The sequence below is a fragment of the Carassius carassius genome, chromosome 20 (genome assembly GCF_963082965.1).
Source record: "Carassius carassius chromosome 20, fCarCar2.1, whole genome shotgun sequence".
Lineage (NCBI taxonomy): Eukaryota > Metazoa > Chordata > Actinopteri > Cypriniformes > Cyprinidae > Carassius > Carassius carassius.
The window spans coordinates 15623649-15638322 of record NC_081774.1 but is presented as its reverse complement, the minus strand read 5'-3'; the positions used below and the strand labels follow the sequence as shown (position 1 = coordinate 15638322).

Sequence of the window (14674 nt, the reverse complement as noted above, 5' to 3'; positions counted from 1 at the left end):
CTGGCAGCTGTCCTCACTTTGTCTCTTCTCAGTCCCAGTCACCTCAGTCCACCAGCAAACACCTTTCCTCTAATAGCAAGCGGACAACATTTCTAAACAACAGCTTCTAAAGGTACTGGTCCACCTGGCAATCGCTCCGTGTCTGCCACCTTTCCTCAGAAGTCACCAACAACTGGTAAGAAAGCACCACCTACTGAAATTGTTCCACAACAGTTAGTGATACCACTCTGTATTGGTACCTGGAAGGGAAAAGCCATTGTTGATACGGGGGCTAGCTACACCCTTCTACATGAGAATCTCTGGAAGGAACTCGCTTCACAAAAACTCAATCCATGGACCCAGGGTCCACTCTACCTCGCCAATGGGGAAGCAGAAATTCCTTTAGGTTGGATAAACATGCCAATCACCTTACATAAAAAAAAAAATATTCACCATATCTGCTGTTGTTCTATCAGCCAAAGCCCTGGCCTATGCAGTCGTGTTAGGACTGGACTTTATCTTCTCCAGTAGGCTACAGATCAATGTGGCAGATCAAAAGTATTCATTTCAGTCCAATCCTAAAGAGTATTATCCTTTCCAGCCAACAAATGCCAGTGTACCAGTTATCCGCTCCCAACATCCAAAGGGAAAGATTGGAAATAAAAACTCCAACAGTCTCTCTCTACTATCTTCTGTTCCTCCTCCTCAACTTGACATGTTTCAACCAGCCTTTCTGGATGACAAGACCCTAATTGACACTGCTGTACAGCATGCCCACTTACTTCCGGAAGGCAAGCAACAGTTACTGCAGATCCTCGAGTCAAACCCTCAAGTGTGTACCCTTTGTCCGGGACGTACTGAAGTTACACAGCATCACATATATACTACCCACCAAGTACCTATAAAACAAAGACCATACTGCACAACACCTGCCAAACAAGCTGTCATTACAGAGCAACTGGAAGAGATGTTGACTGTATATATATATATATATATATATATATAATTTTTTTTTTTTTTTTTTTTTTTTTTTTCTTGACAAGTTTTGCTTGTCTGGCGCCTGAACAATTTAACTTAAATTTACATTTATTAAATCAAATTTTATTTGGGTAGCCACCGTTACAAAGTAGACTATCACAAACATTTGAAATTAAAACTCACCAACAGGAGTCGGTTCTGGTGCCTTTTCCTATGCATTTAAATCTTTATTACAAGCAATCCCAGGGGGTCTTAAAGAACTTTTTTCTACCACCACAAGTGCATCTATTATGTTGCCTTGTATATCTAAAAATGAACTTTTCCGTGTTTTAAACCTAGCCACGTGTTGACTATTCACAGTGTTTCTAGATTATTGACTATTCACAGTGTTTCTAGATTGTGTAAAGTGATCAGATTCTTTTAAATAATTGCTACAAGCTTCATTGGCCAAAAAATGATCTTTTCACAAAAAAATTCATTTTACTCTTGTTTGATACAGACGCAAAATGACCAGCTAACATTAATTGACTAATATCAGCAGTACACATGAAAGCGTGAATGAGTACTATGTAAAATCCCTATCATTCTAATTAGATTGTAAGAGCAGACTGATTGCTATAAACGGAGGGAAGAAGTGCTTCCAGTCATTGTGTTCTTGATAGCAATGTTTACCTCAATTAACCATTGCTATCAAGGACAAAATGACTGGAAGCACTTCTTCCCTCCTTTTATAGCAATCAGTCTGCTCTTACAATCTAATTTACAATCTAACTTGCCTCCAGCGAAACATGTGCAACCATCATCGCTTTGCTTCAAAATGGCCTCACATGCAAGAATTACATGTACATTTAATTTACCCACTCAGGCTTCCCAGACTTGAGGCGGGTAACACTTGCTCAGGAATGGCAGCAGGTTGGTGTGTGAGCATCTGCACGCACAGTGAGGCAAAGTCTTTTGCACAATGGTCTGGTGTCAATAAGGGCAGTATAGAAGCCACTTCTCTCCAAGAAAAACTTCAAGGACAGACTGGAATTCTGCAGGAAGTACAAGGATTGGACGGCAGAATACTAGTGCAAAGTTATTTTCTCAGATGAAGCTCCCTTCCGACTGTTTGGGACATCTGGAAAATACATTTTTCGGAGAAGAAAAGGTGAACGTTACCATGAGTCCTGTGTTGTGCCAACAGTGAAGCATCCTCAGAACATCCATGTGTGGGTTGCTTTTCAACCAAGGATGTGGGCTCTCATAATTCTGCCCAAAAACACTGCCATGAATAAAGAGTGGTATCAAAACGTCCAGCAAGAGCAACTTCCTTCAATGATCCATGAGCAATTTGGTGATGATCCATGCATTTTCCAGCATGATGGATCACCATGTCACAAAGCAAGAGTGATAAAGAAGTGGCTTGAAGATCATTAGATTTGAATTTTGGATCCGTGGCCAGGCAACTCCCCAGATCTCAATCCCATAGAGAACCTGTGGTCAGTCCTCAAAAGGCGAGGGGACAAGCAGAAGCCCAGAAATTGTGATCAGTTCTGAGAACTAATAAGGCAAGAATGGATCGCCATCAGTCAGGATTTGGTCCAGAAACTAATATCCAGCATGCCAGAGCGAACTGCTGAGGTTATGACTAACAAGGGTCAACACTCTAAATATTGACTCATTATATTTTATATTTGCTAATTTCTATATCTCATGATATACTTATCATTGTTTTTCAGTATATCATAAAAACATATTAAAAAATAATCTACAAATACTGAAGCAGCAAACTTTGCAAAACACAAAATTACCTCACTGACAAAACCTTTGGCCATGACTGTACATGGAACACGGGAGGAACAAGTTGGACTTGTTCAAGAACAAGTGCATATTTGCACAGTAATTACAGAGAAAAATATTGCATTACTTTTAATTTAATTGTTCGATGGAACAATATAAAATTATAAAAAGTGTATCACCTTTCTAAATCATTCCCAAACATAAGATTGGTGTTTAGGCCATATATACCACATAATATTAGAATAGGTACCTCTTAGTTTCAAAATGCATACAGTATAAATTATTTGTCTTTTTACAGGTTGTTACCCCCTTATAACCCAAACGTAACACATTGTTACCTTATACCTACACCTACATTATTTATAGGTAGGCCTACACTATAATTACAGACACGTACACCATGAATTCAGTATACTTACCTAGTTCTTTGCTGGTTGTAATCTAAACCGTTACCAAAGCAAACTTAATTCACACAACATGCTGCTGGTGTAGTGGTTATTGTTATTTTAATGTAAAACCCTAATGGAGGCTTTACTCTGATGCCTCATTGCTGATTTTCTGGAGCTCAACCATCAAACTACACAGACTGTCAACACACTCTCATCAGGTAAATAATTTCTTTCTGAAAATGTTTATAAATTATAGCTTTGAAATGCTAACTGGTTTTTCTATGTCTTTTTCTCTTTTTAGTATAAGAAAACATGTAATTGTGACCACCTCTATTTAGTTAGGTGCACTTAGCAATTTTTGAAAAACACTTTTGACCACAATGTCAGAGCGAGTCCCAAAACACACTTGTAGCCAGACATCACTAAGGGGACGTGTCTTTAAATGAGCAGATCGAATATAGATAGAGAGAGATGGCAGATAAAAAAAGAGGAAAATATCAGAGAAACTAAACTTTAAAAAGAAGGGTTACAATTGGGCAAGAGGTAGGACACGCAGAGATATCACATAAGATATGTGATGGAGTGAACTCAAGGAGCAGGAAGGGTTCGAATCGCACGCTGAGGTTGCACTGTTTCTTATAGATAGATTTGATAGATGAATAACGTTGATTTTGCTTTGTTACACACAACTAATCTGCTTTAGCTTTTGTTTGAGTATGCTTGTGTGTCATCTCTTGTTTCCTCGATCATTGTTGCCATGGATGTGTACGTGCGTGTTGGGCGGATATTTTAAAATAAGTGTGAGGTCCTGTTGGGGTATGGTCGTGTTTGTTTTGGTGCTTTCAAATATCAATATTGTTGGGCAAAAACACTTACAATTTAAAATAATTCTGCATTTAGCAGACGCTTTTATCCAATGCGACTTATAGTGCATTCAGGCTGACATTTTTTACCTAACATGTGTGCCCTGGGAATCGAACACACAACCTTGCACTGCTAACACAATGCTCTACCACTTGAGCCACAGGAACACTCAGTGCACCTTTAAGAATACTACTCTCCTCTTCTTCATTAAGGAACCAGACTCTGCCTACTGCATGCAAAAGCTCCATTCATAGTCTGGGCCTTGATGAAGCTGCTCAAAAAGAGGGGAAGTGCATCCAGAAAAGCTCAATATGACCATCAGGATGCGCTACCAGCCTAAACAATGAGGTCAAATTCATATTTAATGTGGAGAGTTAATGACAACAGAATGTCAGGAGGCCAGTTTAATGTCTCATCTGAAGGATGCTCCTATTCATAGTCTAAAGTCAGCTTTATTACACTAGGACTGTTGCACCCATGCAAGTCGGGGAATGATCAGCCCCTGCTGGCTGGACTAAAACTAAATGCAGCAGCAAACTACATTTCCACAAATTGTCTCCCACCAGTGTACTTAGCTTTAGTGTGTAAATAAAAAAACATATGGAATTTATGCTCCATTTTGTTAGATTTATTATTATTATTACTAGGGTTTATGCATATACATATCCAGCTATCCCATTATTTTTTTCCATTTAACAATGTGAATAAATTTAAAGGCATCACTGGAGCTTGGTCTTCAACAGACCATTTTGTTTTACTTCTTTGAGAAGTTATTTATGTTCTTTGTCCACTGTCATTCATTTATGTATTCTGCTAGTAACTGTTGTTAGAACATTGTCATTTTTGCTACAATGTGATAATAAAAAGGTTCTATTTAGCACTAATACTTCCATAACCATTTTTCTTAAGAGTGTATCTTTTATGATGTCTGCAAAACTTAAAAACATAAACATTAAAAAAAAGCTGCCTGGATGCATTTGTGCAAGGTCATTTTGTAAGGTCATTTTGTAAGGTCAAACAGGAGAGTGTAAGGTCAGATAAATAAATGCAAATGTGCTTGAATATGAATTTTCTGCATACTCAGTGTTTTATATTTTTTTTCATATACAGTCACTTTTATCTCTTAGTCATCAGCTCGACAATGGATTTATCTGTCATCCAAAAAAATCTTAAAATCACAAATATTCACAAACTAAAAATAAAAAAAAAAAAAAAACAAACAAATGAAAGTGAAGTGTAATAGCAGTTAAGTAAGTCTTTGATGGAAGCAGTGAGTTAATTTACTCATTTAAGATTTGTCAGAAGAAATGGTCATACTGGAAACTCTGCAGAGTTTGTGAGTCTTTGTGTCCAATCTATAATGAATTTGTTCCATTTATAAAAGCAATGCCTTGTTGCTTTAGTAGTTAATTCAATAAAAGATTTGCCAGAGTGATTCATTAAAAGAAGAAATTCATTTATGTCATTTTAAATTGAACTGCATGGCTTTTTGCGTGTACCCATGAAGAGAAAACACGCTGTGATCTGCAACACACAGATTTGAGTGAAGGTCAGAAATCATTATAGTAACTAAAAGTTAAATTGTAATTTTTGAAGAAATAAAAATATAGATAAATGTATGTCTGATGTGTACTGTTTCACATAAGACAGAATTGATTATTTATGTCAGAGAATGTTCATTATGCTAGTGTCATCGCAGTAATTAATCTAATTCAGTCTCTCTTTTCTCCCATTCTTAGACTAATTTCTCTTTTTAAAAACAGTGTTACTCATCCGAGCAGCTTATTGTGTGTGTGTTTTTGTGTGGCTCTCAAACAGGAAATCATTACAGCGTTAAAAACATAATATCTTCAAGATGCTGCTGTATATAAGCTCTAATGCACAACAGCCTGTTGTCAAGTAGATATAGACAGCTGTTAATAATCAGTTATAATGATATTAATAATGTTTCAAGTTCTATTCAATTATGCTATTACCACTGTCCGTCATTAGTCAGCAAACAGATGCCCCCATCCCCAAACTCAAACCATTGCTTGAACATCTTGTAAAACTAGGTTTGATGTTTAAACAAATGGAGCTATATATTTTCCCATATAAGCCTGGTGATGCCAATGGTTTGTATTTAATTCAATATATTTTGTCTTCTTAATAGGCACACAAGGTTTCAGGAAAATGCAGCCCAGCATTTTTGATGGTAGGCTACAGAGCCACCATGTTTACACTTTTAATAGACATGCTGAGCTTTTCCACTTTTACAATGCTTTTTTAGACTTATTAGGAAATAAATGTGCTCATGTGTAATTTATTTACCATGGCAGAGGTATTAGAAATCTAGAAAAATATGAATGTCTGGATATTCACAATGCTCGAAATGTGTTCTGTGGCCCTGAGCTTCTTCGGGTTCACTGAGTTCTTTCTTTTTTTGTGTGTGTGTCGGGGGTCAGGTTATTCTTAATACACCACTGCAGGATGTGCTGGACATTTGCTCTTTGTGCTGACCCTGAATACTTTATAATAGAGTTGGGAGAAGGAATGTTTTCAAGCCTGAAGAGACATTGTGTGCTCAAAAAAAAAAAAAAAAAAAAAAAAAAAAAATATATATATATATATATATATATATATATATATATATATATATATATATATATATATATATATTTTTTTATATTTGTCACATCAAAGCTATCTTATTTTTTGATGTCTGGAATTCAGCAGAGACAAAGATGCAGCATTCAGTTAAACATAACTTCTTATTGGTTTCCCTGAGCACATTTGGAACAACTTTTATGAAATAAATATTGAGCATTATGTTTATTATATAGATCTCATATCCTGACCAAGGGGACCAATGGCTATAAGACCCAATAACTGCGGTCCTATTGGCAGGTAAATAGATGGTTGTTGAAATGGCAGGAATTGTGATGTTTCATTATACCATTTTGTTCATATTGTGCATTAGCTACAGTAGTTCAGTAAGAGAAATCAGAACATTATCAGATATTTTAAGAACTAGGCAAGAAGCTAAAGCTAAAAATATTTCTACCATGTCAGAATGTCTCTCTGTGCTTTCAATAGTTTGTTAACTATATATATATATGTGCTTTGATTATTTTTAACTCTTGTATATTTAAGCAAACAACAACCTTCATTATGAGAAAGCACACAGAAAAATCATATGCAAAAATATAAAACGTAAAAACATGCATTTACTCATCTCACCTAAACAAAAACATATTTAGTATACTGTAAAATGAATAAAAAGAGTCAAATGCAAACTCAGAATATTACACAAACCTGTGAAAATTAAATGTTAAATAAGATAAATAATAATACACTTTAGATTAGGGAATGCAGATCATTTTATAAATGACTTGTATAAATATACAAATAATTTGTAACAGGTAAAAAAGGTCAGAAAGTGATGAATAGTTTACACTTTAGATTGGGAATGCAGAAAACTTTATAAATGATTTATTAAGTCTTTTACACATCATCTGTAACAGGTGTTGAACACTTTGTAGAGTGCAGTGTAAGTGCTGATTGGTGAGGGTATAGACAGCTGTCTTCTCTGACACACATGGAGTCTTTAACTCTGTGCACCCGATGTGAGCTTCAGTGGAAGGTAAAAGCGGTTGAGAGGTTCACGTCATCACTAGATCCCACACACTCAACACAGAACACAAGTCTGTGCTGATGAATGAAAGAATTTAACACAACCCACTGGAATCATATGACTGTAAGGCATTTATAAATGTTTATCCACTTCAAAACAAATAAATTACTAAAATAGTGCTTTAGTATACCTGCAAGTTTTCGTTTTTGAACACAGCTTAAAACTGCATCAATAAATCACATACTGATCATTTACTAATGGTTTGTTCATCATTTGGTCATGATTAACAATTGTTTATTGAGATGATACAAAACTATTTTGACAAAAATACTTTAATGATTTATAAATTATAAATAATGTATCAGCTAATAAACCATTTACTAATGAACTGTTTGATTTATTTTCATGATTTAAACATTTTTTTAAATAACTTTAGATTTGTAAATCATTAGCATACAACGTATTAATCATTTATGAAAGTATCGTTATGGTTTGTAAATGATACATTAATCATTAACTAATAATTTATAAATTACTTATAACTGAAAGTTATTATTAAGTGTTACTTATTAGGAATGTAGAATAAGCAATAATATGTGCTTAATTAGTACTAATAAATGGCTAATATTCTAGTAATATTCATACTAATAAGCAACTAGTTAAGAGACCCTAAAATAAAGTGTCACCAAAATGGGTTACGGGATGGTCAGTTCTCCTCTGACCAGACAAAACCAGAAGTTCAATTCCAGGCTGCAGTAAAGTCAGATTGTGCAGAGGACTCATCTGGTTCCTGTGGTCTTGTCCCGGTGGATCCATTAACAGATTTGAATATTAGAAATGTGTTAGTGTGTTATGTGTAAGCCAGATTAAAGAGATGGGTCTTTAATCTAGATTTAAACTGACAGAGTGTGTCTGCCTCTGCAGAGTTTTGGCGCTAAATAGAAAAAGGATCTGTCACCGGCAGTTGATTTTGAAATTCTAGGCATTATCAAATTGCCAGAGTTTTGAGAATGCAGCGGATGTGGAGGATTATAATGCAATAAGAGCTCATTCAAATAGTGAGGTGCTAAACCATTCAGGGCTTTATAAGTAATAAGCAAGATATTTAAATATATACAATGTTTAATAGGGAGCCAGTGCAGTGTTGACAGAACCGGGCTAATGTGGTCATACTTCCTGCTTATAGTAAGCAACCACCCAATAAAGCATTACAATAATCCAACCTTGAGGTCATGAATGCAAGAGTTAATTTTTTTTTAAATGCTAGAAACGTTATGTTGTATTGTGTTGTGCTAGGTTAGGTTAAGAGTCATTTGTAATAGTTTGCACAAATATTGGAGAGAATGTTAACAGAACTTTATTATAATTGTTCAAATTTAAAATCCAATTTTTTGGTTGTTAGCAGTGTCAATGCCACCAGAAAAATCAATTTGTGCTGACATGTTTGTGTGTTGAAATATGCTTTATTATTGCTGATTTTAAATGAATGTGAAATATTTCTTACACTCACAAGTATAATGTATTACTTTAGAACATTCTTCTACCTCAGCTCTTTCTGTGCACATTTTTTTTCTTTTAAATAAAACATTCTATGTGGTGTTTAGCTCAAGGACATGCTGTATACCATACTGTGAATGTTAAAAATCTCAAGGCTTGCATAACTACACTTGAAAACATGGCTATTTAATGTAACAAGACGAGAGGATGATATAGGAAGATATAGGTGTTACAAATAAGGGTGTGCTAACGTAAGGAAAAAGTGCTAGAGGAGGATCTGGAACAAATGAGGAGTTTACTGGATGACGAAGGAGATTACAGACAATATACTACATTTACAATACAATCTTAGGTTAACATTTACAAATATACATATACCAATATAGCATTAACATAGACATAACATATACAATCACGGACGAGGAAGAACTGAACGGGTATTTAAACACACAGGAGGTAATGAGGGAACTGGAGACAGGTGGGGAATAATCAATTAACAAAACAAGAACAGGAAGACCAAATTAGGGAACAGAAAGTTCATAAACGTAACAATAGGTCTATAGAAACACAATTTTTTCTTCATATTTTTATGCATTTCTTACACTGGAGGTCAGTGAGATGTAGCATGGTCATGACACTTAAGAGCATGTTACAGTGCTGGTGTGAGATGGAAATTCTAAAGTTTACATATTGTAACCTAGTTAACAATGTGGAGAATTCTAGAATTTAGTGTCATGTACCCATAGGAATACCTCTGACTTATGAAGCTATAAAGAATGTAAGAGGGCTGCTCTGATAAGTACATATCCAATATGCAGCCTTCTTGCTAAGGGGTTTCACAAGAAACAAAGTGGGTGGGCTTGTATGTTATATAACAGTATGTTTGTATGTTTTTTTCTTGAAAACCCATTATTGCAACTTTGCTTTTTAAAATTTGACTTTTAATGTTGGTGTTTTTAATCCTTTTCTTTTTTATTTATTTATTTAGCACCAACAATTTATCTGAATTTGAAATGAAATTTATCCCTTTGAGATAGACGAGACAATCTTACAAATTAAGATTTCAATATGCTCAGTTTTGGGGGATTGGAACTGTGCATACATTAGGATCATTATTAAGCATTAGTCCGATTTTTTTTTTTTAAATTGTTTATGTTATACTGCAATGCCATAATCAGTTCTCTCTCTCTCTCAAAAAAAAAAACCCTTTCCTTAATGTATCAGCATTACAAATCTCATAAAATTTCTTCTTTTCCAGTTTCTATTTTTCTTTTAACGAAAACTTGTTTGTCTCACCTCTTCACTAAACTGGATTAGCTGTTGTTTGTACAATATTCATAGTGTCTATTCCCATGTGATGATCACAGAAGGGGTCAGTCCCTGTCTTCAGGCTCTGTTGACTGTAATTGATTTTCTGCATTTGGACATAAAACTGTATAATCAATAGGCTAAAGAGAGTAGTCAGCTCTGATTCATGAACCTCATTAAGCATTCATAAAATGCTAATGAGGTGATTTGTTAGATGCTAATCCAAACCTGTAAATAAAACAATAGGCAATATCAATCAACATTTATTCTGGTCCTCAAATTTGATTGCCTGATCAGTCCAACAGCATTGCGACCTTTAACTATATGTATCTCTTCTAGTTTTCTGTAACACTAGTTTATACACAATCAAACCAAGTAACCATTGGATAGAATCATTAAATCATTCATATAACCAAATCTTTCAAACAGACTATGATAGAAACTAAACAATTTACTGTCTTTATGAATTAATCACTCAATCTCAATTTATTTAACAGATTCATTTAATTTATGGAATATCTTCAGATTTATTCAGAACTTAAAAAAAGTGACTCTCTTTGAGTGAATCATTTGATCATTAAAATAGCCAATGCTTTCAAAACATTAATTTATTCAGAAATTAAACAAGTGATTGTCACAGTGAATCACTGAGATATATATATATATATATATATATATATATATATATATATATATATATATATATATATATATATATATATATATATATATATATTACTCGCAAGATACAATCATGCTTGTTCCTTGAATTGCTTAATTTTAGAAACATACCACCAAAATGCTTTAAGTAAATACCTCCTATAAAGGATTTTATGTATTTGTTGAAAAGAGAGGCAACCCCATTCATACGCTGTCCTCCTTCTGATATTAGCTTACATTCACCCATTAAAACTGCCTATGATTGGTGGAGATAGCTGGGGGAGGAGCCTGGGCTCAGCATGCCAGTCAGTGGCTGTAGAGGCAAGAGAATTTCACTCTCCTGTCTGCCAAGTGCTGGAAGCTCTGGAGACCGAGTACCTCACTCCAAACACTGTTTGCACTTAAACAGTGTTGAAACAGAGTCAGCTTTTTCAGATTCAGTCGATTGATGCTGTCTCCTGTCCTCTGATTCTCTGTTTGCATGTTTCTGTCTCTATTTTTTTTTACATTAATTTATTTTTGTTATGTGTAGCTTGCAGACAATTGGCAGACACTTTTACTGATTTGGAGGAAGAGTTATCACAGAGGTGAGGTGACAGATGCTCACACAGTACCTGCTTTCTTTGATCTACATGACGGATGATGTTCAATTCAAATTCACCAGACTGAAGCAGACACAGATCAAGCCACTGACTACGGATATTTAGGGAAATGAACACCTCACTTCATCATGGACTGCAGCATTCATACCGGAATCACAGCCAGGGAGCAATACCAGTGGGAAAGCCTGCTCAGGGCGAGAGAGGATCAGCCTCTGGATGCTATGAGCAGCTGCTCATCTCCACAGAGGTCTTCCTCACGCTCGGGCTCGTCAGTCTCCTGGAGAACATTCTGGTGATTGCAGCTATTGTCAAGAACAAGAACCTTCATTCTCCCATGTATTTCTTTATCTGCAGTTTAGCCGTAGCAGACTTGTTGGTCAGTGTCTCCAATGCCTCAGAAACAGTAGTGATGGCACTCATCACAGGGGGCAACCTGACCAATCGCGAGAGCATCATCAAGAACATGGACAACATTTTTGACTCAATGATTTGTAGCTCACTGTTGGCCTCCATTTGGAGTTTGCTGGCCATCGCGGTGGACCGCTACATCACAATCTTCTACGCCTTGCGCTACCACAACATCATGACTCAACGGCGGGCGGGCACCATCATCACCTGCATCTGGACCTTCTGCATGGTCTCTGGTGTGCTCTTTATCGTGTACTCGGAGAGCACCACCGTTCTCATCTGCCTTATCAGTATGTTCTTCACCATGCTGGCACTTATGGCCTCTCTCTACGTCCACATGTTTCTTCTAGCCCGACTGCACATGAAGCGCATTGCTGCTCTCCCTGGCAATGGCCCTATCTGGCAGGCGGCAAATATGAAAGGGGCCATCACCATCACTATCCTGCTAGGTGTTTTCGTTGTGTGCTGGGCTCCCTTTTTCTTGCACCTTATCCTCATGATTTCCTGTCCACGGAACCCTTATTGCATCTGCTTCATGTCCCACTTCAACATGTACCTGATCCTCATCATGTGCAACTCGGTCATAGACCCTCTAATCTATGCCTTTAGGAGCCAAGAGATGAGAAAGACCTTCAAGGAGATCTGCTGCTGCTGGTATGGACTGACCTCTCTGTGTGTATAAGATTTGTTTCTGTTAGACATTTAAGATAGTTATTGAGATGTTGGCTTGCAATACAAAACTAAGCAACCACCATGGGAGGATGCTGAGAATGTAGAAGATTTAATTACACTGCATAGCTTGTGTAATTATTTAACCCGATCTCATGAAAATGTGCATAAATAGTATGCCAAATAAAACTGGAAACTCATGGTATTGATACACAAAAATAGATTTTGGCATGTATACGCTATGCAGTGGATAGGTTTAGAGTTGTGGGGTAGACATACCTGCCAACGTTGAAGAAATTTTATGAGTACTACAACCCCCCTCCCCCACATGCACACGAGAACCTTCAGCCCACCGCCAATGTATGCTCCACCGTTGCACACACACTTGTGAGAAACCTATGAGATACCTAACACTATAATACATATTATACACATAATATCCTTTCACCTATTAAGATTTATTAGTTACTCCATAACATATACAAGTAGACCATAAATGTTATACAATTACTGCAATCACTCCGAACATTTTGTACAGGAGGCATAGCCCATGGAAACTTCTTTCACCTGAAAATCTTGTCAGAAATAAAAGTAAACTGAGGACATTCTTTCTAAATAAATAAATCATTACAAAACATTAAATAAATGTGCAAAACCAGCAGTTATCAATATCAAAATCAGTTTGCTAAAAACAAAACAACAATTTTTTTTATAATTTTCCATGCATAGTGTTTAAACTTTTGCATTGTTTAACTTGTTAAAGGTTGCAGATTTGGCTTTTTTAAGTAGTGCATCAGTGAAAGTCTCTTTGTAACAAATGCTGCCTTTGGAGGCAATCATGACTTTTCTTGTCACCAGAGAACTGAACATCTCTGTGCTCATATTAATAGATTATTATTAATGTTGAAAAGAGCGGAGAATTTTTTTTTTCAGGTTTTTTCGGGGGAATAAATTGAAAGAACAGCATTGTTTGTTACATTTGTTACAGTTACATTTATTTGTTACATTTATATTATTTACATCAAGCTTTTGAATGGTATAGTATTGCATATTGTTATTGAAACTTCATAATGTTTCACTTGATTATACATTTAGTCAGGAATTATAGTTTGGAAAAAGTCTAACTAGTAAAATGTTTACACATTATGTGAAAACTAGTACAAGTATATAAATAAATAATAAGAGACTTACTCATGTTTATTATCTCTGCTGAATAAAGTGCTTCATTCTTTTTTCTGAGGAAATTCAAATCTCAAATACTCGACCAAATCACATTTTGGGGTGAATTATATCTTATTCCTCTCATCGCGAAGCAAACAGTAAAATAAAAATAAAAACTTTATTTAACATTAGAATCTGAATAGAGCGTTCAGCGGGAGGGCGTGGTCGAATTAGAAGATAATGAAGGGAGATGTGAAAAACGGACATCGCGTTGTTTTCATATGGATTACTTTATCACAGAATATTTGTTTTCGGCAGCACTTATTTAGTTTAAAAGTAGACATGTCAGGCGTTCTATAGATATATCTCTCATGTCTCTTCGTTGAGTATTCACTGAGTTACAGTTAATTTTAATGACGTGTTTGTAAATGAAGATCAGCGCAGACAAAGGCTGCAGACAGCACACCTTGTTTGGTATCTTTATTTTATAAGTGCACAAAGTTTTGTTGTTATTATGTCTGTATACAAATAAAAGTAGACCCTTTACAGATTCGATTTTGTTCTAATCTGTACGATCAAAACTGAAAGTGTAATTTAAGTTCTTTTCGGGGGTTATCAGGAGAAAATGACTCATAACGCGTATACGCGTTAACCGACTCAAGAGGGTTGAACAGAACAATTCAAAACGAAAGAAAACAGACTGCTCTCTGCTTATGTAACGTTAATCCGTTTGAAATGTGTATTTTTCTGGCGCTTTCACTACT

General features: G+C 35.7%; 1 protein-coding gene across 1 annotated transcript; it reads left to right on the top strand.

Annotated features, from left to right (window-relative positions):
• Positions 1-11423: 11423 nt before the first annotated feature.
• On the top strand, positions 11424-13017 carry LOC132095808 (melanocortin receptor 4). The gene has a single exon (XM_059500893.1). The coding sequence runs from the start codon at positions 11782-11784 to the stop codon at positions 12760-12762; it is 981 nt and encodes a 326-aa protein (XP_059356876.1). The 5' UTR covers positions 11424-11781; the 3' UTR covers positions 12763-13017.
• Positions 13018-14674: the final 1657 nt, after the last annotated feature.